The sequence below is a fragment of the Monodelphis domestica genome, chromosome 8 (assembly GCF_027887165.1).
Source record: "Monodelphis domestica isolate mMonDom1 chromosome 8, mMonDom1.pri, whole genome shotgun sequence".
Taxonomy (NCBI): Eukaryota; Metazoa; Chordata; class Mammalia; order Didelphimorphia; family Didelphidae; genus Monodelphis; species Monodelphis domestica.
Genome location: NC_077234.1, coordinates 16,922,011 through 16,947,307, shown reverse-complemented (window position 1 = coordinate 16,947,307; position 25,297 = coordinate 16,922,011). Strand labels below are relative to the sequence as shown.

General features: G+C 42.0%; 1 protein-coding gene across 7 annotated transcripts; it reads left to right on the top strand.

The window, feature by feature from the left end:
* Positions 1–5,539: 5,539 nt before the first annotated feature.
* On the top strand, positions 5,540–24,631 carry C8H3orf33 (chromosome 8 C3orf33 homolog). Of its 7 annotated transcripts, XR_008914019.1 has the most exons (7): positions 5,565–6,144; positions 6,475–6,534; positions 7,924–8,071; positions 11,245–11,405; positions 15,694–16,029; positions 21,829–22,154; positions 23,672–24,591. XR_008914019.1 is itself a non-coding variant. In XM_056807493.1 (6 exons), the coding sequence occupies exons 1-6, from the start codon at positions 5,827–5,829 to the stop codon at positions 21,832–21,834; spliced, it is 1,029 nt and encodes a 342-aa protein (XP_056663471.1). In that variant the 5' UTR covers positions 5,540–5,826; the 3' UTR covers positions 21,835–24,591. The 7 variants fall into 7 exon arrangements, 6 of the variants coding, with proteins under 6 accessions (XP_056663471.1, XP_007502397.1, XP_007502396.1 ...); XM_056807493.1 differs by having other exon boundaries at positions 5,540–6,144; positions 21,829–24,591; XM_007502335.3 differs by having other exon boundaries at positions 5,565–6,209; positions 7,941–8,071; positions 21,829–24,631.
* Positions 24,632–25,297: the final 666 nt, after the last annotated feature.

The window sequence follows — 25,297 nt, the reverse complement described above, 5'->3', positions numbered from 1 at the left end:
AAATTGGTTTAATCATGCTACTTTTTAGAAATTACTGATGGAAAAATTTGTACTGTTAAATTTTTGTCAGGCTCGATCATCTCCACTATTAAATTTTAATCTGCTTATCCTTAGAAGAATTGCTATGAAACTGAAGGGGAGCACCACATGCTAAAAGATACTGGGTTAATTGTCAGTGTTTATTTTTTTTATTCATTTATAGTTCAGGGTTTAAAAATAAAAGTGAGCAATTATGCTCATAATTTTGAGGAAAAACGAATGTTAACTGTAATATTTTGATATGTTAGTATACAAATCCTGTTGCCTCATTTAAAAAACCAAATTGTAAATAACATCTATGTATATGTATACACATACATGTAGATATATTTAGTACCAAAATGCTTAAAAGATTTTTTAAAATAGATTTTTTTTATGTTTTGCCTAGATTCTGGCACGTGTCCTTCTCTCTTCCCCCTTTCTGAGCAGATCCATCCCTTTTAGTTAAGAATGTTTTTAAAAAGAAAAAAGAAGAGAAAAAAGTAAAACTAAAGCACACATTGAAATCTAACATTATATGGAACGGTTCCCACCTGTAGAGTTGTTTGCTCCCATTTTTCCTGTGCTTGGTTTGTTCCTTACAATTAAGTACCTCTCAGTTTCCTTTGTGTTAGTTCTTCTCATTTAACTTGTATGTATGTATTGTTTTCCTGGCTCTGATCACTCATATCCATGCCACATTGTATTCATTGTGCTTGTTATTTCTTACAGCATAGTAACCTCTGATTATATTTGGTTACCACAATTATTATTATTATTCCATTTGGTAACCACAATTTGGTTAGGTATTCCCCTACTTTTTACCAGGTCTAAACCATCACAAAAAATGCTGCTACAAATAATTTTGATGCATGTGGACTCTTTTTAAAGATGTTTTTTAATGCTCAAAGGAGGTTGATTTTAAACAAAAAGAATAAATCTTTTTCTTTTTTTTTTAACCCTTACCTTCCGTCTTGGAATCAATACTGTGTATTGGTTCCAAGGTAGAAAAATGGTAAGATGCTAGGCAGTAGGATAAGTGACTTGCCCAGGGTCATACAGCTAGGAAGTGTCTGAGTCCAGAAGGTAGTATTCTCTTAAAATTTGGAACCAAAGTATCATAATGGTCATTAAATATAAATTCTGCCATTGCAAAGCTGCAAGAAATTTAGTTATAAAAGTTTTCCTTTTATTTTTTTTCTAAAAAGTTACAAATTATGGACAGTTCTGGTTTAATTTTCCTTTTTTTTAGTATTCCAGGTTGGGAGTGGGGAGGCAGAGATTCTTCAATATGTGGAGAGATGAGGCAACAATTAATCTTTTGTTGGGCAGTAAATATCTGGAGGAAATTGCAGAAATTATCTGTGAACTTCATGGTTGTATTTGAATATTTTGAAACCACTTGTTTTGGGATATTTTACAGTTTCTTTTGCTGAGACATTTTCCACATACATTTCTCTCAAAATAAAATAATTTATTCAATATATATGGTTATTAGAATTTAATACTACATCAGTAGAACCATACCATATGCCATTTTCTCTGTTCTAGTACTCTATATGGTCATTGTTAACTCAGAATAAAGAAATAAGTGTTTCTTATGTGTATGGCACTGTGCTTAGCAATGGGGTATCCAAATACAGGTAAGTAAGATAACCTTTGCCTTCCAAGGAGCTTACATTCTAAATGGAGGAAGACAACACATAAATGGCAGCTGGAAGGGAAGGGAGAGAGTATTGCAAAGTAGTAAGTGGAATAGAGGTCTTGTCCCAGTAAGATAAGGAAAAAACAAACCTGTCAAAGGTCAGGGCGCCCAGACAATCCAAGCAAGAGGAACAAGTTCTAAAGGATGTCTGGTGTCTGGAGTGTAGGCTGCATGGTGTGGAGTGCTGGAGTTAGAAGATCCAAGAAGTCACATATATTTTTTCATTCCCCCATTTCTAGGTGGAGATAATGCCTATTCAACATAAGATAGATAATGTGAGGACTCGTGTAAGAATATGAAAAATTTTTTTTATTGTGTACAAGATTCTGTGAATTCAAAATGGAAAAACCAGGTCCTGACCTCAAAATGGTTACATTGCACAGAGAGATACACGGATACAAGATAATTTTGGGCAGAAGACCCCACTGGCAATTCAGAGGAATGAGCCTTAAAGGAAATTAAGTGGCGGGAATGAGGAGAAAGTGCATTCCATGTAATGACAAAAACAGAGGGTGAGGACAGTGTGAAATTAGTCTAGAAAAGTAAACTGGAACCAAATGGTTTTCAGCTGTTTTCTAAAGGTTCAGTTAAAGGTGACTAGAATATCTTTTTAACATGAAGTTCAGATAGTGAAAGGAAATTGCTATTTAAGAGTTTCCCAGATGTAAGTAGAGCAGAAATAGTATCACAATTCAGAAGAAATCAACCATTTTATGAATAGGCCACCTTTCTATAAATTGCCAGTTTTTCTCAGTTGCAGAGAAAAGCTTGAGTTAAGATTTTAAAACTCATAGGTTTTTAAGGAAGAATCATTTTCATCATTTTACTTCCATAACAGCTTTTCCTTGTATTTGGATAATGATAATGCTTATTGCCAAAAGAATGTCCAACAAAAGGCTCTGAAAACTACAGTGGTGCAAACAAAAAATCACAGGGCCAATAAGGCACACAGTTCTCAATTGAAATGTTTGTGGAATGGTAATGACTGACTCCTAAAGACAGAAAAGAGCATTAGAAAAGCAAAAGATTGAAGAAAATGAAAATATCTGATTGAAAAACCAACTGATCTCTAAAATTGGTCAAAGAGAGATCATTTAAGGATCACTTCATTCCTTGAAAACCATGATTAAGGGTAGTAAAACACGTTGCTACATTTTGAGAAATAGACAAAAACTGCCCAAATCTATTAAAACTAAGGGGGTAAAATGAAGATAGAATTACTTTAATTTCCTGAAAGGGACCTCAAGGTTTTTCAAAATAAATAAGATTCTAGAGAAATGAAAAAAATATTCCAGATGGCAACATTTTTTAAAAAAAGGTGACCAAGATGGCATCAGCAGTGACAACTAATAGTATGCATGGTGTGAGAAGGCATGGAAGGCTTATTGTCTGGCCTACTGGAGGAAGAACTCACATTGTGAAAGTCAGATCATTGAAATATCCACCTCCATATGCATTGAGGATATCCCTCGTAAGCAAGGAATGGGAAAGGGTTTGGTGTTTTGTTTTTTTCGACTTTAAAATCTTAACTGGCTGATAGATGAGAATGTATGATTCTGTTGTGTATATTTGATTTTTAAAAGTAATTTAACTTGGCAGAACAAAAGGTAGACTTAAAAAGTTCTCAAAGTACAGATAGGATATAGGATATGATGGCAAAGGAGAATGAAGAGTCGAGGAGTGTCAAGGTTGAGAGTCTGAGGGACTGAAAGAAAGGCCCAATGGATTTTAAAGTAAAGGAGATAGTAATGCCTCTTTAATATAATTTCTGCTGATAACATCTTTTTCTGATGTTGAACAATCAAGGAGTGCCAAGGACTTTGATGAAGAGAACTTTTTATTTTCTGGATCTCCAGCACCTGCAGTTACTGAATCAAGTAAAGTTGGGCCCAGTTTTCAGAATTTTTTGCTTCCTTTCAAAAACAAAATGAAGCCATTTTTCTGTCTTTTAGTTCTGGCACACTTTTCTTGCTCTCTGATTTTTTAAAATCACCGTCAGGAACAGCTAGGTGGGTCAGTGGATTGAGAGCCAGGCTTGGATATAGGAGGACCTGGGTTTGAATTTAAATAGACTCTTCCTAGCTGTGTGACCCTGGGCTAGTCACTTAACCCTCATTGCCTAGCCCTTACCACTCTTATGCCTTGGATTCGAAGACAGAAAGTAGGAGGTTTTTGATTTTTTTGTTTTAAATCACTGACAGTGGCTTAGCAATCTTTTGCCTGTTCTTCTGCACTCTACTGCATATGGGCCTAGAGGCAAGCTCAGGAGCAGTTAAGCAGTTTATTATAATCTTCCAGCTACCTTAAGTATTAATCCTCAGCCAGTATTTACTTCACAGACTTCTGTGTTTATCATGTTGTGAAAGAAGATACTGCTTAGAGAAAAATTCATGGAGGAAATAAAATGAATGGCAAATCTGTTCCTTTAAAAGCAGTGGATAGTCTTTAATTTTTTTTTTGGTCAAGTTCCCTGGAATTGTCTTGGATCTCCAAGTTGCTGATAATAGTTGTCCTTCACATTGAGCATTGAACTTTATTGCTGTTACTGTGTACAATGTTCTGCTTCTGCTCACTTCACTTTGTATCACTTCATAAAAGGCTATGATTTTTTTTGTGATCATCTTATTTTTAGTTGTGCAATAGTAGTCCATTAAATCATACACTGCAACTTTTTCAGCTATTCCTCAATTGATGGACATCCCTTCAGTTTTCAGTTCTTTGCTACCACAAAAAGAGCTATAAATATTTTTTACAAGTACTTAACCCCTATCTTTGATCTTTTTGAGATACAGATCTAGTAGTGGTATTACTGGGTCAAATGGTCTGCAGAGGTAGGAATGGTTCCAAATTGCTCTTCAGCGTTTATCAATGTCCTAATTTTTCTACATCCCCATCAATATTTATCATTTTTCCTTTTTGGTCACATTAGCCAGGCTGATGATAGATGTGAGGTGGTACCTCAGAGTTGTATTAATTTGCTTTTGCATAATTAATATAAGCCATTTCAGTCAGGATTTTACTGGCCTGTTCTCTTTTTTAAACCAATCTTCCATTTGGATAGGCAAGGACACTAGTCATTGGTGGGAAAGGAGCTTAGGTCAAGCCGGCTCCTGTTTGTGGGGTAAACAAAAACCAGGGTCTCTTCCCAGGCAGATACCTTGGGGGTTGGGAACAATTACCTCACTCGATTATAACCTTCAGAAGTGGAGTTTGAGAAAATGGATTCACCAAGAGACATCGGCTATAAATAATACAATCCAACGTTAATTTTCCTCATCTTTCAATTACAAAGTATGGTCAACGTCAATGCAATTTTATATCTATATATATTGGGGGGTAGGTAAGGCATAAGCACTAACACAAGTGAGAACTCGGGTCTGGCTGCCTATGGCTTGAAACCACCTGTCATGTCCTTCCCTTCTGAACCAAATCCCTGACAAGGTATCCCTAATAAGACTCCTTGTCTTCCCGTTGATAAGTACCTCCCTGGCCCTCCAACCAAGTTCCCGCGACAAGACACGCCTTAGTTAAGGCAATCAGCACACATTCAGCGCCATCTACCGACCAGCCAGGAAAGGGCATGAAACGCTGGGTCCACGGAGATGAAACGAGAGATGAACCGAAAGCAAGAGCGGGGAGGGTGTACTGAAACACCCCCGAGGTCCCCTCATTATCCATCCCCCCCATGGAGCAGGGTGAAGGTTAAGGGGCGGGGATGAGAAATAGAGAAAAGGGCTCCCGGTAATCAGAAAAAAGGAACAGCCGCCTGGAGACGTCGCCGTCCTCCTCACACGTGGGTCTTCGAAGCCGCATGCTCAGTGCTTGGGGGCGGAGCTACATAACAAGGTTTGAGCATCGGTGCCCTATGACCGAGGGGCGTGCGCGCACGCTCAGGAGGGGAGGGGCATCGCGAAGTATGGCCAGACGTCGGAGGCGAGGTTAGCTATGGGCTCGAGGCGCGGCCCGACTCCGGCGGCCCTTGTCGGCATCCCCATACAGGCAGAAACAACAACAGCAGTAGCCGCAGAGGCGTAGGCGCAGATCCGCCTCGCCCGGCCGACTATAATAAATACAGGTCGGGAGCCAACCCCGCCCCCTTCAAGATGGAGGATCCTTGCTCCAGGTGTTCGCAGGAGCAGACGCTGGAGCGGGCACAGACACCGCCTCCAGATCAACCTGGCCATCAGTTGATCCGCTTGATTCCCCGGGTCCCCAGGACGCAGCAGATGCCGGGCTCCCCAAACAACGTCAGCTTCCCGGAGATGTCGGAGCTCTTGAACCGCCCCCCCAAAGTTCCGAGCCCGCCATCCTCCCGGCAGGAAGGGCAGCTCTCCGACCGCGACGATGACGGGGCCGAGTTCGATTTCAACGTGGTGGCGCGCCTGTCGCAGTGGGCGGACGAAAACCTGTGCCTTATTCGGGTACCCGCGAGGGCGGGACGGAGGGCGGGGCCCTCACTGGACACGAGGTTGAGAGCCTCAGCCAGGTGGTTCTGGTTTCAAATGATCTCAGCTACGATCCGGCTGGGTGATCCTGGGCAGGTCACTTAACCCCATTGCCCATTCTTTAGCGCCCTTCTGCCTTGGTACCAATACCCAGTACTGCCTCTGAGGCGGGAGGGAAGGGGGTAAATAAATGAATCCAAGATGGAGGAGATCAGCACATGGCTTAGACCGAGCCTGGGCAGGGGTTCCTAGTGAGGTTGGGCACCGTCATTCCGGGAACTAACGGTTTGTGTCTGCTTCTTCCAGAACATCAGCACCGGAATGGCGGTGGTGGGTCTCATCTTACTCGCGAAAAGTATTAAGCTGGTGAGTTCACGTGGGCCGTCGCACTTAGTCCATGCAAACGCTCACCTTGGGGAGGCCCCCCACAGCTGAGCTCCCAGCCTTCCCCGGTGGTCATGGGATTGAGCATAACCGAGTGTCGTCATTAAAAATTGGCATTTCCCCTTCCTCCGCGACTTTCCCTGGGTTCTGTGGCTCAGGAGAAATTAACTTTTGCCCCCCCCCCCCCCCCCCATGGCCTCGGATAGTTTATTGCTCTTGGGACCATTTTTTAAAAAGTATTTCTTGAATTGAAACTTATTTTGAGAATACTTCTTAAGAAATGCAGAAATCAATGAACTGTTTTACTCCTGTCAGTCCATTGTGTGACTGAGTAGTTGATCCTCACCTGAATTTTTGTTTCCCTTTCTTGACTGTTGTAAAGCAAAAAGCTCTTATTTTATTCCCTTCCTTCATCCATAAAGTAATACATGACTTTTCTCTTTAGTCGTTTTTTGCTTTGTAATCCAGAATTCTATTGTTTAAATGTCATGAATTCAGGTTAAATTTTTAAAAAATCATCAGCCTAATGACTGCTATAACAGAAAAAGTCAAGTGAACAAGCAAGGGAATGATTTCCCCATCTTTAATAAGGCTGGAAGAAAAAAATGAACTGAAAAGCAGGTTCATATTTGGATATACTTTTTAAAAATGTTAACCCAGAATTTTCAAGTAGAGGGAAATTTTGTTTTCTTTTTCCTAGTTAACTATTATGGTTTTGTTTTTGTTTCATGAATTACTCAGGGAAGTTAATCTTTTAGCATTTTTTTTAAACTTAACATATCTTGAGATTCATTTGATCGTCACAATTATTTTTAGTGGCTTTCCCTATAAAGCTATTTCTTGCTCCAAATTAGTTTTTGCACAGACTACTTTTATGCCTTGAAACTTAAATATGCCTCTAAAGGGCTCAGGTAGCAGATCTTGCTTCTACTGCTGCTATATGGCATTTTATAAAAACAAAGATTCTTTATGTCTCCTGCTAGGCCTTTCCTCATCCTTATCTAAGAAACCTCCTGTATACGTGGTCCTGGAGATGCGGTATTAATCTAACCACAACTGATTGACTCCATGCTTGGTGCTAATCCTCCACCCTTTCTTATATTGTCTTCCTTTTTGGACCAACCCTTCCCAGGGTCCTCTTACTTTGCCTTCCCTTTCACCCTTCCTTTCCTTAATTAGAAACACTATTTCAGGGTATTTTGAAGCTACAAATTACAAGTTGGATAAGAAATAGCAGAGTGAGGATTATGTTGTTTTAAGTTATTTTGCTAGCAGTATGATTCAATAAATTCTTGTTTTAATGACAAGAACATGAAAACATTGTTTTGGCAAGAATTTTTGTGTTATATTTTTCTTCCTGCAAATCAACAGACAAACAAATTTATAAGTTCTTCAGATATTCCAGAGGAATTTATAAAAAATAACGTGAAATTACAAGGACGATTACGCCGGATCACTGAAAATGGACTGAAGGTGGAACATACTCCCATTACCGTCCCTCTGATTTCAAGATGGAGAAGTAAGTAAAGGTAGAGGAAATAATGAGAACAAATAAATAACATTCGAAATGCCCTAGTACTCTGTTTTTGGTAAAATAGGAAAAAACATATGATTTTACTTAACAATAAGAAAATGTTTAAAATGACTCCTTATCTTATGCCCATTGGATCAGTGACAGAAGAGAGAAAGCATTTATTGAGCTCTATATCACTCCAAGCCTGGATTATTGTAGCAGCTGCTAGTTGGTCTTCCTGCCCCAAGTCTCCATCCACTCCATTCTATCTTCTACTTGGCAGGCACATTGATCTTCCTAAATGTTCAAAACAAGTCTTTCCGCAAACTCAGGTTTCTTCTCACCTCCTTGAGGGCAGAGCCTCTTTTTTGCCATTGTTTGCATCTCCAGTTTAGCACAGTGTCTGGCATGTAGTAAGGCTTTGGGGAATGCTTATTGACTCATCATATGTCAGGTACCCTGCTAAGAGAATAAAGCATTAGCAGAAAGAAAGTTCCTAACACTTAAGAGGATGACCTTTTAATGGGAGAAGACCATTAAAGTGAGAGGGAACAGGCAGGAAAGCTGCTTTCAATAACATATACCTCATAGTAGGCCATAAGGATGACTGAAAAGCCATCCAGTTGCTGTTTACCTATATCGGGACATACACATCTCATCCCTTCATACGTTATTTTAGCTTTAAAACAGCATCTCCTGTAAGCTTAATCACTTTATTTACTAGGCTTGATTCCAAAGGACTTGTGACTTCAAAAAATTGTCCCTGAAAGGGGGAAAATGTTCCCCAACATGTTCAAAAGGGTATATATATAGTTTAGTGACTTTTTGAAAGAAAAACACTCTAGAATGGGGCTCTTAACACTTTAAGAAACGAATTCTGATTTCTGTTCTAACCTCTCCAAGTCATTTTTCATGAAATGATTTTGTCTACTTTTTGCCCTTTATGCCTTCGAACAGGTTTTGTCCAAAAGCAGTACAATTCTGACCTGAGCATAAGAAACTACTCCTTATCCTGAAGGCCAGCATTGTTTTTAAGAAATGCATCATTTCCAGAGTGATTGCTTTGAAGGAGTCAGCATTCATTTTAATCTACAAATTCTAGTGTATTTGTTTTTTTTAAAAATCAAATTACTTTTCAGCCATACTTTATACTGATAGAAGAGAGTATTAGAAAGGGTGTTTGTTATTTAATAATAGTAAGATGAGTATAAGACACAGTCCTGGAATATGTAGAATGCTTTCAAAAAAACTTAGTCTAATCAGGAAAAATCCCAAATAACTGGTCTAAGGGAGAGTGATGGAGGTGAGTTTGAGTGAGGACTGATGAAATTTGAGGGAATAGATATCATTTACCAGACAGCTAGATGACACCATTGTAGATAGAGCATTAAGCTTAGAATCAAGAAGACTTCTCTTCATGAGTTCAAATCTGGCCTCAGACACTAGTTGTGTGATTCTGAGTAAGTCACTTAACCCTATTTGCCTCAGTTTCCTGCTGGGTAAAGTGAGCTGGAGAAGGAAATGGTAAACCACTCAAGTATCTTTTTTTTTTTTTAAACCCTTACCTTCTGTCTTGGAGTCAATACTGTGTATTGGCTCCAAGGCAGAAGAGTGGTAAGGGTAGGCAATGGGGGTCAAGTGACTTGCCCAGGGTCACACAGCTGGGAAGTGTCTGAGGCCAGATTTAAACCTAGGACCTCCCATCTCTAGGGCTGGCTCTCAATTCACTGAGCTACCCAGCTGCCCCCACCACTCAAGTATCTTAAGAAAATCCTAAAATGAGGTCAGGAAAATTCAGACCCAACTGAACACCAACAAAGGGGCCGCTAAGAGGCACAGTGATTAGAGTCTTGGACCTGGAGTCAGGAAGATCGAATTCCATCCTGGACTCAGATTCTTGCTAGCTGTGAGACTCTGGACAAGTTACCCCCTTTTTGCCTTAGTTTCTTGTAAAATGGGGACACACTGGAGAAAGAAAGGAGAAACATCATTTTAGTAACTCAGCAACTTTGCCAAGAAAATAGTCAGACACAATGGAACAACATCTTTTCACTTAATATGGTGAGCTTGTTGACTTGGTTTTCACCTTAGAGATTCTGAGAAGGCTTTGTAGAGATGGTGCTGTCCAGGCTAGGCCTTGAAGGAGTGAGGGGAAAGATTTCAGGAGAAAGATGAAGGATTGGGGAGGAAGCCTGGGGGCCCTGAGAGGGCCTAAAGGAAACTGGAAAAGGTCTGTTGATGATTTGGGCTCAAGCTTCTGTTTTCCAGATCAGTGTGGGATTTGGGACAGAACCTTTCCCACATGGGCTGACCAAAGCAGTTTCTAGGTGCTTTTGGTCTCTTTGACAACAGTGTCTATCAATTAAGTTTCTGTAGGAAATGATCTTTTCCTTTATTCCTTTCCCATTCCAGAGCATCAGTAACTACCTAAGTACAGATGTTTGGGGAATTGTGCTTAGCCACAGTGTCCTCCTTAGTTTGTCATTTCATGTAATTTGGTGTTGATTTGTGTCCTTAGATATTGACTTAATGAGTTGACTGTACACAGACATCTGATTCTGAAATGATTCCCCCATTGGTCACCAGTCGGGTTTTGTGGAGGTTATTTTGTTTTTTGGGGGGTTGTATTTGCAGTTCCTAATACTAGTTGAGTTATTGCCTCCCGGGGAGTGATTTAGGAAGTTGCTAATCCCTAAGCTAAATGTTAGTCAAGAACACATCAAGTCATAGGTTCTAGAGTTTCTTTTTGTTCTTGGGTTGTCTAGATTTTGTTCCCTTTAGCATTAAATCCTTGTGGAATTCAGCAAACTCAAATGCCACTTAGCAGTGGTGAGAACTTTTGTCCACATCTGTAATTACTCAAAACGAAAGACTGGCTTAAGAATTTTTGTTAACAACTGTGTAATCAGTTGACAAAATACTTGGTGTGTGTGGAGGTTTGTAAACTCTTGAACTGTGTGCCATAAATCACTGGCAGGTGGTGTTTCTTTGGCATTTTAATCCCTGTCACGACCCTTTCCATTTCCTAAGGAAAATTGAAGGTGAAGAAATAGGTGTAGGTAGGAGTTGGAGTCGTTTGAAAATAAATGTTACCTTGTGACTTTGAAAAACAAATTTGGAAATGATGATTTTGCATTATGTTTATACAGCTAAAAGCATGTCTCTTTTCACCTGTCTAGAGCAGCCATATGGGGTTTTGCTGGTAAAGATAGCTGGAGTGGAGCTCACTGAGGCTGGTTGGGGGTGGCTGCAAAAGGAATTAAAACCTTCTCAAAAACTGTGGTTCCAGCTGCTGGCGAAGGAGAATTCAGCCCTTCTTTGCCTCCTTTTAGTGGAGAAAGTAAGTACTGCTTTAAAAAGTAACTGGGGGGCTTAAGTTGTTCATCTGTAGCCCCAGTTTGGGGTACTCACTCATTTATAATACCGTGGATGTCATCATTGGCGCTGATGTTCTGGAATGGGAGAGCTGGGGAACCCAAACCAAAACGTAGCTCTTTGTACGTAGGCCTTAAGGCACCGAATGGCTTTAGGAACAAGAGGAAGTCTTTGCAAGGGTCGTCCTTGGAGCCATGTCGGATGAAAGCCAGGAGCAGGGGGTCACTTTGTCCCCTCTCTCTCCATCTCCTCTGCTCCTTTCACATAGACAACCCCTCTGCATTTGGCAATGTTTCTGCCTTGTTTTTTTTTTTTAACCCTTACCTTCCGTCTTGGAGTCAATAACCATGTATTGGCTCCAAGGCAGAAGAGTGGTCAGGGTAAGCAATGGGGGTCAAGTGACTCGCCCAGGGTCACACAGCTGGGAAGTGTCTGAGGCTAGATTTGAACCTAGAACCTCTAGGTTCTAGTCTCTAGGACTGGCTCTCAATCCACTGAGCTACCCAGCTGCCCCCTATGCCTTGTTTTTTAGACGGCCTCTCCTTTTAGGCTCATTGATTCCCCTTATTCTGTCCCTTTCTCTTACTTTCTCACTCCGTCTGTCGTACTCATGTGCAGCTTTAGTTCAGAATTGGGTCATTCCAAGGCCAGGCTTCCTACCCTGCTCTGCTTTAGGGTGTCACCTTTAGCCCTGCTTAGTCTTGCCCAGGGTCCCCGCACTGACCTCTTGCCTTCTGGGCTTAGGCTGCCCTAGATACGTCACTCAGTCAGTCAACACTTATTCATGTCTACTGTGTGTCAGGCACTGTGCTGGGGCCTTTGAGGTTCAGAGGGCTGGATGTGCAGGGCTGTCCCCATCTTGTCAGGACAGAGGCCCCTGGCTCTGAGCCCTGCCGGATTGAAGCTGTTCTTGAGCACTTCGAAGATGACACCCGCCCACCACCCTCACCCCTGGCTTGCTCGGGGTGACCCCTGCTCTCGGCGTCTCAAGCCTCACAGGCCGCACGAACATGTTGCTGAGCATTCTGGGGGGTGACCTGCCCTGTGTGCCCTGGCTTTGCTGCTAGGACCTTTTCCCCCTGATTCTGATGCAGTTCTGGGAAGAACAGAGGAAAACCATTGATTGTGATTTCACCAGATTTCTTGAATCTTTTGGGGGGCAGGTTCCAGTTTAAGGGATGTTTTGGAGCTGATTGCTGTGATATTGGTGCCTCCTCTTAAGTGGCCAGATGGTGGGAACCTCAAACACAGCCCATCAGTTTTATGGTCATCTGCCCGTCGGCCTCCTGTTGGTTCCCTGGAGACATCTGTCAGTCCTCTGTAGTAAGCACCGCTCTGCTTTCTTTCTTTTTAAACCCTCACCTTCCGCCTTCGAATCAATACTATGCATTGGTTCCAAAGCAGAAAAGTGATAAGGGCTAGGCAATGGGGGGTTAAGTGACTTGCCCAGGGTCACACAGCTAGGAAGTGTCTGAGGACAGATTTGAACTCAGGATCTCCCATCTCCAGGCCTAACTCAATCCACTGAGCCACCCAGCTGCTCCCACTGTTCTGCTTTCTTATGGCTAGATCTATGACTCTTAAATTCCAGAAAATCAAGCCCATGAAAATTAGAATTGACTCCTGCATGACATGTCATTGAAAAGACAGAGAAAGAGAAAGACAGCATCCGTGTAAACGTACTCGAGGATTTGGCCTCTGCCCATCGGGACTGGCAGGAGATGTCCCCCAAGCACCCCACGTGTGCCTCGGCCCCCGCTGTGGCCTCTGCCAACATTCAAGGGCAGACTCTCCTCCCCCTCGTGCCTGATTTCCATCTTTTTAAAGGATGGAGTTTGGAGATGCTGTGACTGACTTGGCAGGAAAGAGACGATTTGGAGGGTCGGCGGGGCCGGTCGTTGTCCTTCTTCATACGTGGGGAGAGCAGCTTTGTCACTGCTCGTGCTTTGAAGGGAGTATAAAGTGGATTTCAGTGAGGCAGAGCTGCACTCTCTTCCAAAGTCATCAAAAGCTGGATGTGGGACAAAAGTCAGGATGCCCAACCATGGCCCTGGATGCAGTGGACAACCTGGGCCTCTTCCACGGCTGACCAAATTCCAAGCACTCCACAGCCTGCTTCATGGCCGTTGGGACAAATTGTGCTCTTCCCTCCTGTTCCACTGGGAAGTCTTCTCCTGCTTGGAGTAGACACCCCCTGACTCACCAGGGGGTTGGGGGCCTCTCGGCCCCCCTCCATCTGGCTTCGCCCGTCTACTGGGATGGTGGCCAGAAGGTGGCCACTGTCCGCACTCTAGCTTCTTGGAGCCACAGGGGAGAGCTATGGGGCAGGTGGACACCCGGGGGTGGAGGGAATGAGCAGCCTTGAAAGGGCCCAGCAGACTTTCAGCCCAGAGGGACCAGGCTACCCCAGAGACCCCAGACAGCCCATTCAAAGGGAAGATGTCTTGGTCTAAGGGCTGCCCCTTATGGCTCTTCCCTTGCCACAGCAGGTTTTTCATGCAGGACTTAACAAAAATGCTCATCCCGTGGCCCCCTCGTGTCTTCTGTGGTTCTGCAGTTCTACCGTTCATTGCCACAGACGTGCCTTCCATTGGGGTGGATCTGGGCCTTCACGAGCCGGGCGACTCAGGCTTGTTTGTTTTGACGTTTTGCGAGTTCTGGTGGAACATTCAAGCTGTTCGTCAGTCGCCGTTGAGCCGTTCTCACTGAGCCCATCGGAATCAATGAGTTCTTTCAGGGTAATTAAAAAGGGCAGTGGCTAGGCTTGGGCCTATCCCTGGCCGAGAGCTAGAAGCATCTAGTAAGCAGAGGATGCCTAGGACAGGACTGTGGGCCAGCTCCTGGCTGAAGCACTTTACATGCATTCTCATTTGATCCTCAGAGGAATTCTGGGAGGGAGAAGGTGGGATGATCCCTGTTTTACCATTGGGGAAACTTAAGGCACCCAGAGGTGCTGTGATTTGGCCAGGCCCCATAGCCCAGAAGTGTCAGGCAGGATTTGAATCTGTCTCCCAGACACCAAGCTGAGGGCCACATCACAGCATGCCCCCTTGCTGGTGAGCCTGTGCCTGCAATGGTCCTGTCTTGGATCTCCCCAGCTTCTCTTGTCTTTCCTGAATCTGGCCACTCGCACCCTTGCTCTTCCCTCTCCGGGAGCAGACGGTCCTGAGGCCCCCCTTCTGCGGGCATCCTGTGGATCCTTTCCCAAGATGGAAGGTGCTGGCAGATCCAGGCTAGTTCTGAGGGGAGGCCTGGAAGAGCTTCTTCTGCCTCAGGAAGGCATCTTCCACAGCCCCCAGCACCATAGGATCCTCCCGCTCAGAGGAGAAGGGAGAAACTGCACTTTGTCCCTGCTCACCCAGCTCACAGGCTGCAGGGCTGAGCCTCAAAGCCAAGGACCCAATGTTGGGCCATAATGATGAGGCTTAGAATCAGCCCTGCACCCAGGAGTGTCTGCGGTCATGTTGGAATCCAGGACCTCCCACCTCCAGGCCTGGCTCCCATCCCCTGGGCCACCCTCAATGACAGGATTTATCAAGCATCCGAGAGCTCGTTCGAGGAGAAGCGAGGACCTAGCCTCTAGCCTAGCTCCAGAGCTTGGACAGGCCATTCAGGCCCCGTGCTCTCGTCTCTAAAAGGAGAACATTCCCGTGGGTAGGTGTTGGGAAGTGCTCTTGGGTAAGGGCGCCACTGTATCCCACTCCCACTCTCCCAAGTCCTTTGGCAAAGAATGGGTGCCCTGTGCAGGATTTCAGCTTGCTTTTCTACAGGCTTTATGTGGAAGTATTTGAAAAGTCTTTTTAGATCTCTTTTTCTATCTCCATTCTAGATGATGTTGATTTATTCTCCTCGGTCACCTCAGGCCACTGTGATGACCACCCATGATGGCCTTAGCTTTTGTCTCTTGTTTTGCTCATTGTCCTGCTGCTCGCTGCCCTCCCACCTCCCTGCTGACGCTCTTTCTAGTTTGCTGATTTTAGTCTGTCTACCTTACGCCTGAAACCAGGCAGTTGGACCAAAAAGATTGGCACAATCAACAAAAATACTGGGGCAGAAGCCTATGGGAGGGGGGAGCCTCAGGGCTTCCTTGGGAGCAAAGAGCAAACTCCAGGGCTGGCTCAGGCCCTTGGACAGCTCCTTGGCTCTGTCAGTGGATGGACCCTACTTGGGATGAAGCAGGTGTTTGTACATTTGCAGCCTGGGAGTGGCATGTCTTCTAGCATATGATAAGAATGTATTCTCTTTTATTCAAGGGCAGATTTTTTAATGTGTGTTTGAACGAAGAGATTTTGAGAAGAGGGCTCGGCCGAACTGTTCTCATCAAGGAGCTAGACCATGAATCTAAAATATTCTGGACAGTTCACAAAAATCTCCTAAAAGCTGAGCTGAAAGCTATGAAAAAAGGAGAAGGACTTTGGAAAGAACAATCTGAGATAGTGACATATGTAAAGAAATTTAAAGGTTCATGGAGAGAAATATGGTGTGAAGACGGACAGTCTGTTAAGAAAGGTGTAAGCTTGGATACAGTACTCAAGACATCAACTTATTATCAAATGTTAAAGCGTCGTTATGAAAAATACAAAGAAAATGTAAGTAATTCCTTTTTTGTGATGAAGATCAAAGAGTTTCTTGCTGGTTTGAAAGCTGGTAAAAGAAAGTGAAGTATGTAAAGATTTCTGGAGGTTCTGGAAAATACATGAGAAACCTGTGAAGTTAAATATGTTTTTTGAGAAATATTGACGAGCCCAAGACAATCAGTTTTAGAATTTGTAAGAAAAGCCTAATGGAATTTAGATGGTTAAAAAAAGATGACTTTTATACCCTTTAGTTCAGAGTTTCAACAGATTGTAGTGAATATGCTTTTTATGAGCTTTCATGGAGATGAAAAATACTGTATAATAAATCACCAAATTTCAGGTTGTACAGGAATTGTGGTCTTATTTAAAAAAAACCAACCAAAACCAAAACCTGAAATTGTTAATGGATAACACTGTGCAATTGCATTTGAGCTCAACTTTTATTTATTTAAAAATTGGATCATCTTTTACAAATTTGGAATCTTTGGAGGGAGACGGCCACTCTCCTAGCCCCAGGCCTTCCTTTCACCTTATGGGATGCAAGCTCTGCTGTATTCACAAGAGAAAGTTCTGTAACAGAAAGACTTGGTTCAGATCTTGCCTTGGGAGCCCTGGCAAATCACTTAATTTTTGATTTCTGGAGGTCATTTACCTTTCAGACAGTTCTTTAAGAGGAATGGCCCTTTCAGTCACAGATGATGTAGGGGAAGGGCTGATTTTATTTATTCATCTAGTCAAGTATGTTTGTTTTTTAAAATATGAAATGTAATTATTTCTGTTTGTGGCCTGCTTATGAAAAGTGTTAGGATTAAAATTCTCTGGAGACTGTATATTAATTTATAATTATTGATTAAATAGTAAGAGCTGGAGTTAGATAGAAAGAAAAGCACCTAGTTGCATTGCTGCGTTTAGCTAATCTGAGTTTGCAGCTCATCTCTCCAGCTTCTAGGCAAGAGAGGCCGTACCAGGAAAAGCCAAAGGGGCCTCAGACCAAGTGCCCAGAGCTAGAAAGACAAAAAAAGACCCTGTTGCTTCCTCAGCTCCCTCATATTCCCAGTGGTGTCACTCCTTCTGGGGCTCCCTGGTTGGACAGACTTCACCTCAGTGGGGTCAAAGGCCAGTCTGCCGCAAGCCAAGAGTTACAGGGACGGGGACCAAGAGGTAAGCAAGGCCTCTTCATTCTCCTGCAGTACACATGGGCCTAATCAAGGGACAGGGCTATTTCCTAACTTTCCTTTTTTAAAATGAGAGAGGGGTACAGTTTATATTAACTTCACACAAGAAGCAAGATAAATTAACAGCTACACATGATGCAATTAATGTTTTATTGTGAACAAAAAAGTTTTCTGAATTCTCTTAAGAATTTTTGGATTTTTAGAAAAATGAAATTTTACTCATCTCTGTCTATACCATATGGTTTAAAGCTAGTAAGTAGCTTTTATGCCTTTGCTTCTGGTACAAATACAAGCAGCTATTTTTAAAAGGGTTTGGATTGGATTATTTAAGAGTGTGGTCACCAGGAATTAATTTATTCCAAAGAGATTTATTTATTTGCAAAATATATTCATTTATAATATAATATATTAATTTATTTGCAAAATGTAGAAAGAGTGAAGTAACAAAATCAGAGAGAAGATAGGGTAAGATATCTAGCTTAAGCACTAAGTAATTTACTCCCGGCCCTAGGCAGAGAGAGTTAGTCCTTAGACCTCGGCAAAGCTGAGGACCTGGGGAAGTCTTCAGAAAAATCCAGCAGTTGAGTCAGCTTTTTCACTCACCACATGTTGGTTCAAATGAAGAGATTTTAGAACAGCCTCACCAGAAACAGGGTCTCAGGTCCAGGCAGCACATCTTTCAGCCTCTACTCCAAGTAGAACTGCCAGTAGCCCTCACTCAGTTAAGTTGTCACTCCCTTTTAAAAACACTTTCTCTTGCATCAAATCTTCTGCCTTTCCCTAATTCTACATCTACCAATCACAGTTGAAGCCCTGCTTTAGGACTGCCTTGGAGGCAGTCAGCCGATTCTGATTCAGCATCCACTATTGCACATGTGGGTCACAGACCTCTCACTAAATGATTAAGTAGGATATCTACATTTTTGGTGAAAAGATCTAAAAATGGGCAGATCTCCATACTCAACTTTTAAGTAGGGTGTTTACACTTTTGGTGATTAAAATCTAAAAAGAGGCAGGAGTCACAATTTAATCTTCACAATCAGGAGAGAGTTAAATTTAATTTTCACAATCACCCCCAATGATCATTGGGGAGACTAGTCTCCCCATTGATCATTTAACATAATCATCTTGTATCCCTAAAAATTTTCTAACTATAGGTGTATACAATATTGCACCTTTTGAGCAGAAATTATAATAGTTGGAGATAAGAGGGAAATAGAACCGAGAGAAAGCAAAACCGGTGTTTTGCTAGACACATTGATAAAAAGCCAATTAGTGGGCAAACCCCTTTCACATAAAAGTGTACATTTACAATAAATGTTCAATCCCCCTCAGTTCAATCAATTACACCCAAAAGTTCATTTTGGATCTTCTTGACACAGTGTAGGTTTCTGCAGGCATCTTTCTTCAAATAGTTCATTCTCTGGATTCAAGGAGTTAGCAAACTTCTTTTCCTGAAATTTTTCTCAAACAAAATTTTAAATCTTGGATTTTTTTTTTTATAAAAATACAATACAATCCTCCCTTAAGAGGGTGTTCACAAATACCCGGATCAACTTAAAAGTGGTTGAGTTATGCAGTGTCTGAGTCAATTATTAAAAGAAAAACCAAAAATATAAAAAGAAAAATTAAACTTTGGGAGAAATAAAAATTTCAGAATCAAAGTATCAAAAATTATATATAGAGAGTTTCTGAATAAGACAATAAATTCATAATAGACCCTTGTATTAAGGTCCAATTAAAGTAAATTTCTTTCCTATAAATCTGTAGGGAAAAAAATTCAGTAATATAGTATTTAACCATTATAAGCTAGAGCTATAGGAAGTTGCCATACTATAAGAGAGAAAAAAGGACTAGATTTTTGTGCAAGAAGGAAGTGTCATTCCCTGGTCTGATCTTTCCTCAATTCTCAGGGATAGGGGAGCCAAAACAGCCAATTGTTATGTACTTTAATTGAAAGTATTTTAAAAGATGTGTGGTTCAAGGAGTCCTAAGTCTTAACATGTGTCAAGTGCCGCAACCTCGAGTCTTAGGTTCAAGTCCTTTCATGTTGGCATAGAAGTTCATTAATCCCACCTGGATTTTGGTTTCTTTTTTTGACTTATGTGCTGGGTTTTTGGTTTGTTTTTTTGGGGGGGGGGCACTATTCAGGTATAATCTGTGCTTCTATGGACTACATAGATAAAGTCTGTGCTCCTTTTTTATCCCATTTCCTAGAATCAGACATAAACATTAACCACAGTCTCATAATATTTATCAATAAATGATAGGTTTCCATAGTCTAAAGCTTTTTTTTTGTATGCTAGGTAAATGGACATCTAGCTTTTTCTACGGCAAAATTCAAAAGTAGTTAAAAGAAAATCTTTTCAATACTGATGATGTACTTCACATGCAAAAAATGAGAGAAAAATCAAATACTGTATGGCACAAATAAAGTTCAACAAAATAGTACAGATCCATCATTAGAGAAGTCTTATAATCAATGATCAAATACAATCAGTACAAGTAATTATTCATTATCAACAGAAGGTACTCATTTTAAATGGCTACAATGAATCCATGATTCCCTCTCCCCAATTTTAATAGCTGTCAGGATAATTAATAGGAATTGGAATGGTCCATCATGAGCAGGTTCAGGTTCAAATCATGAAATGAGAAGTCTATGGAGCCAGCAGCTCCAGAGTCATGGAGTTCTCGCAATTTTGTTTATAATAAATGGGAGGAGGACCCCAGGACTCTACCAGTCGGTCCAGCACTGTTTAGGCTTTGTCAAAATATGGGTTACAAGTTGCACCTAATAAAATTCAAACTGAACTTCCTATTCAATATTTAGAATGTACTATTGGAAATGCAAATCATATATCCCACCATAATTTGCAGCTGATGATAGACTATCTTAAAACTTAAATGATTTTCAAAACTTATTGGGGGATATCAATTGGATTTTTTTTGAAAATTTTTTGAAAATTACTACTGCAGATCTTAAGCCTCTATTTGAAATCTTAAAGGGAAATCCTTCCCCCACCTACCCCCACCCCCCTCACCCCCACCCCCCAGACTCTCACAGAAGAGGGAACTCAAGCCTTGGCTTTAGTGAATCAGCCTGTTAATAATCAACAGCTCTCACGCCTAGATTATAGTCTGCTTTGGTCATTAATAACACTGTCCATTGCATATTGTCCAACTGGATGCTTGTGGCAGAATGCCCCGCTTGAATGGCTTCACTTGCACAGTTCTACTTGGAAAGTTATTTCCTCACATGTCATGCTAATTGCTGATTTAATTTTGAAAGACCAAAGGCGAAGCAGAGAACTTTTTGGTGCAGACCATCCTCAATTATTACACCTTTAAATGCAACATAAATAAATGATTTCTACTATCATTCAACTGATTGGCAAATTGCTGTAGCAAGCTACTCTGGAGAAATTCTTTACCACACCCCCTCTCACTCCCTCCTGTAGTTCTTAAAAAGACAGGCACTTATTTTTCCTACCTGGTCATCCCCAAGCCTACTCTCTCCACCCGCTGCAATTGTTTTTACAGATGGATCCTCTAATGGAAAAGCTGTAACAGTCAATAATGAACCTTTCATCCAGGAAGCAATGGAAACCTCAGCTCAACACACAGAAATAATTTCAGTCACCTTTGCTTTTCAGAAAATGGCTAATGTGCCTTTTAATCTGTACTCTGATTCTCAGTATGTGGTTAAACTTTCCCCACATCAAAACAGTGAGCTTGCCTTCTTCTAAGAGTTCTACTTTCCCACTTCTATTTAGAGCTCCAGAAGTAAATTCAAGCCCGTGAAACTCCATTTCATACTGGCTATGTTGGGCCCATTCATCATTACCAGGCCCAATTCATGAAGGCGATCGACTTGCCGATTCCCTGACCTGTGGAGTCTTCAAGGCACTACAATACGCCGAAGCCAGTCGTAAAACGCTTCATCCAAATGCCTCCTCACTTCGGCAGCAGTTTCGTATTACTGCCAGAGAGGCTGCCAGAACTATTGTCTATAATTCTTTATATACACACTATCACCAGGGTTCCTTTTACGTTTTCCTTCTCCTAACTTTGGTGTTATCCTCCGGGCCTTGGACCCAGTCACCTTTGGCAGATGGACATGACACGTCCCCTCCTTTGGTTGTCTGTCTTATGGGCATGTCTCTGTTGACACTTTCTCATGTCATCTTAGCAACAGCCCATACAGGAGAAGGTTTCAGGATGTCTCTCAACATTTATTTTCATGTTTCTCTTATTTAGGAATGCATAAGGCATTAAAGACAGACGATGGGCCTGCATATACTTCTCAGGCTTTTGCAAAATTTTGTGCCACTTTTCAGATTTCTCATTCCACAGAAATTCCTTATAATCCACAAGGACAAGCACTAAAAACACAAATTTCTAAGTTGCAGGATGGTGATTTTTCACATTTCTCTCCTCGCCACATTCTGACTCATGTTTGTCATTAATCATTTGAATCGTAACAGTGGCGCTCTGTCACCCGTGGACAGACACCAGAAACCTGAAAATGCTATTCCCAACCTCTCGTACAATGGGAAGATGTTCTGTCTGTGTCTGGAAAGGCCCCGATCCGCCGTTAACATCGGGACGAGGTTCTGCTTGTGTTTTTCCACAGGACTGACTCAACAATTTGGATTCCTGACCGATTCATCCAAGCAGCAAAAGCATCCCTGCCCCCCTCCACCCCCCAGTAGTGCTTCTTCATCCTCTACAACTCCGCCGCCTCCCGATCCTGTTGACAACTCGACCGATCCGGTGGACCGACTCTCTTCATTCTCACGCCCTGCCCCGATCCGTCAGCGACGCCTGGCTGCCTCAACTTGTACTCCTGGCCCCGACGTGGGGGCAGCTGAAAGGTCTCTCCCAGCAAGCTGGTGATGTAGTAAGTCGCCAGAACACAGAGCCGAGCCCAGATGGGGGTTTTGTGGCTGGGCCCGTCAGGTAATGTCAGTTTCCGCCACTGCTCAGGGGGCTTATTTCCCTGCACCTCCCAGAGATGTTCAGGTGTACCCCAATGATTCTGATTTCTTTGGTGGTCTACAAATACCTACATGTTGCGTAAGTCCTTCTTTACCTCGACTTGCTCTGGTTTGTCCCACCTGCCGCCTTTATGTTGCACCATCGGCCCTCTTCCCACTCCAGGCTGCTTGTTGGCAGATGTTCATTCATGCCTTGCTGACTCCCCTGGAAAGGACGGTACAAAACTTGGGCAATTACTTCGTATGTTATCCCCTCCTTATTCCCTGAATACATTCCTGAATGTAAACACATCTCTGATAAACTTGGGCGTCAAGTGGATGATAGATATGGATTCCCTCCTTTGAGAGAATGTGGATTCCCCAAGAAGGGTGTCCACTCTCCCATTATTGATGGTTCATTTTTTGTTTGTGACTGGTCGGTTTTTAGTCCAGATTATAACTTGAGAGGATTTCAAAAACTTGCAACTGGCATTTCCAATTTTAATTGGACTAAAATTCATCAGATTTTCCCCACTGAGACAATTTCTCACTGGTATGAGCCTGGTTGGCTTTCACCCTCTTTGATCTTTTTTGAAAATCTCTCATCTCCCATTACTCACTTTTCTTTATGGAAACTCATTGCCTCTCTCCACCCTTCTGTATTACTGCTCCCCAGTGGCAAGAAAGATTTCAGACCCATTCAAGCTTGTGTTAGGTCCCCTTATGCCTAGCTTATCCAAATAAACAAGGGCTTTTCTTCCTTACAACGTACTTCCCCCATGACTTTTAGAATTTCTTGTTCAGGATATATCTTGACAAATTATCTTAATCCCTCCATTTCTGCTACCAGTCAAACAACCACCCTTTATTATGTTTCCCGTTAATATGACTACTGACTGGTATGATGATCCAGGCATTTATGCTCTACAATTAATTTCCCATAATTTAAGTTGCCCTAAGTGCTTCATTGCATCCCTTATCCTGGGTATCACCGCACTTCGACGACTGCTCCTGTCCAGGAAGTCTACACTGCACGACATATAGATAATCTTTCAAAAAATGTCTCCCTTGCTCTTTTAACCCAGGAACACATAGACAAAGGGTTAGAAGCTTGTATAAATGTCCTGGAAGAAGCCATTCTTTATGTTGGAAATCAGTTACAAAATACCAAAGTAAGATTCAAATCAAAATATCATGCTGACTTTAAGTGGATCTGTGTTTCTCCCCTCCCTTACAATCAATCAGATGTTCCTTGGGAGAACACACAACAACACATTTTTGGTATTTGGAACCATTCCGAGTTTTCTGTTGATCTTAAAACATTATATAAATAAATTATGGATATTAGTCATTACAGCTCTTCCCTCTGTTCAGCCTCATCCATTGCAAACTCCTTCTATGATAATATTTCATCCTTTATCTCCCACAATGATTTTATTCACACACTTATTACTTGTGGATTTGCTCTTGTCTTATTTTTTCTTATTTTTTGTTTTCCAGTCATCATCCAATATCTAGATTCTACCATTCATCAAGTTCAAATCGAACTGAAGTCACTCTAGCTAAAAAACAGAAAAGGGGAAGATGCTGGGGGCTGCCTGACATGGTCGCACGTGGAAACCAGGGTTGCAAAGCGACCCTCCGGAAAGATGAGACACCCACTCAGCCCCTCCTTTTTTTTCATGTGACTTTTCCCATTAACTTTCCTTACTATTGGAATTGGTATGATTGTTGTTCTCTCCCCAGTTTCAGGAGAAATAATATGAGAGCAAATACTCGCAGGATTAATACATATGTCCCATTTTTAATCCCCCCAGAATACCACCCCAAAGTTCCACCCCAAAGATCTTATTCACAGAATTAAAACCTAAAGAATTTTTTATGTACCCACTACCCTCCTCTTTTCTTTTAGTTAGCAGAATCACACTTAGATTCCCAACAGCCATTACAAGCCAGGCATGTCAGGAACATCACTCACCTTTCAAGCCCAGACTGATAGGACATACTTCATTGATTTGTTGTGTTTACAATAGCCAGAGCAACGTCACTAGATGCTTGAATGAAACATAGAAAAATGTAACTTGGACATTGGAAAATACCTAATTCTGGCTTTTATTAAATTTACTCTTTAATCCTGTACCTAGCAGCAAATGTTTTTGTTACTTATATCTTAAGTAATTCTGATTGATTATGAAAGCCAATTAAAAGCAACAATGATTCTCTTAGCTGGTCATCCCACAGGTCAGTGGGAACTGACCCCTGGTTACCCTGCCTGTGTCATTAAACTATTTGTTAAAAGCTAATGTGGGACATATCCAATTATCTGCAAGAAATTATGTATGTTGAAAAATGAGACTGTGTACCAAGAAAAAATGTAATCACTAGGTATAAAAATAAAGATGACTGTGCCAAGCAAAGGAGCTTCTTGCCATGCCTGTGCAATAAGTCTGAAACACCCAAGCTGTCTTCCACTTCTTATTTGCCTTCACCTTCCCACCTAACCAGAGGGGAAACCTGAGTTCACAGACTGCTGGACAGCTCTTGAAAACTTGGAAAAAAATGCTCCAGATCACTAGTAGAGAAATAGAAATGTAAAGTAACTTAGGTTCTATCTCACATCTAACAGACTGGTAAAGTTAACCCAAAATGGAAATGATCGGTCTTTGAGGGTCTACAGGAAAAGAGGGATGTCAGTCCACTTCGGGTAGGGCTGTGACCTGCTGGAAAACAATTTACCTCCAAAAGTTACTCAACTCTGCATATCCTTTGAGTGGGTGCAGCCACTTTTGGGTTTACCCATAAAGGAGGGCAGAGAGAAAGGTCCAGTGGGGATAGAAATGTTTGTGGCGCCTCTTGGTGGTGGCAAGAACTGGAAACCAAGGGCTGTTGTCTACCCACCAGAGAGTGGCTGAACAAGTGGGATAGGAATGTAATTGTTAGATTACAATTCTCTGGAGGTTTTATCTCAATGTATAATAATAAAAAGTGGGTCAAGGAAAGAAAAGTCATCACAAGCCTCCTCCCCTGGCCAGTTGCACCAACTTCACAGGTGTGCTGGGCTTTCCTGAGCAGCCCTAACCCCAACCGTATGTGGGCAACAGAACTCACTAGCCTTCCCTCACCACC

Bases quoted from the DNA above. Each gene is read 5' to 3' on its own strand.
- C8H3orf33 (XM_007502333.3), top strand. From the start codon at position 5,827: ATGGAGGATCCTTGCTCCAGGTGTTCGCAGGAGCAGACGCTGGAGCGG. The intron at 6,210-6,474 runs GTGGTTCTGGTT...TGCTTCTTCCAG, and splicing joins AGGTTGAGAGCCTCAGCCAG to AACATCAGCACCGGAATGGC. The intron at 6,535-7,940 runs GTGAGTTCACGT...CAAATTTATAAG, and splicing joins TCGCGAAAAGTATTAAGCTG to TTCTTCAGATATTCCAGAGG.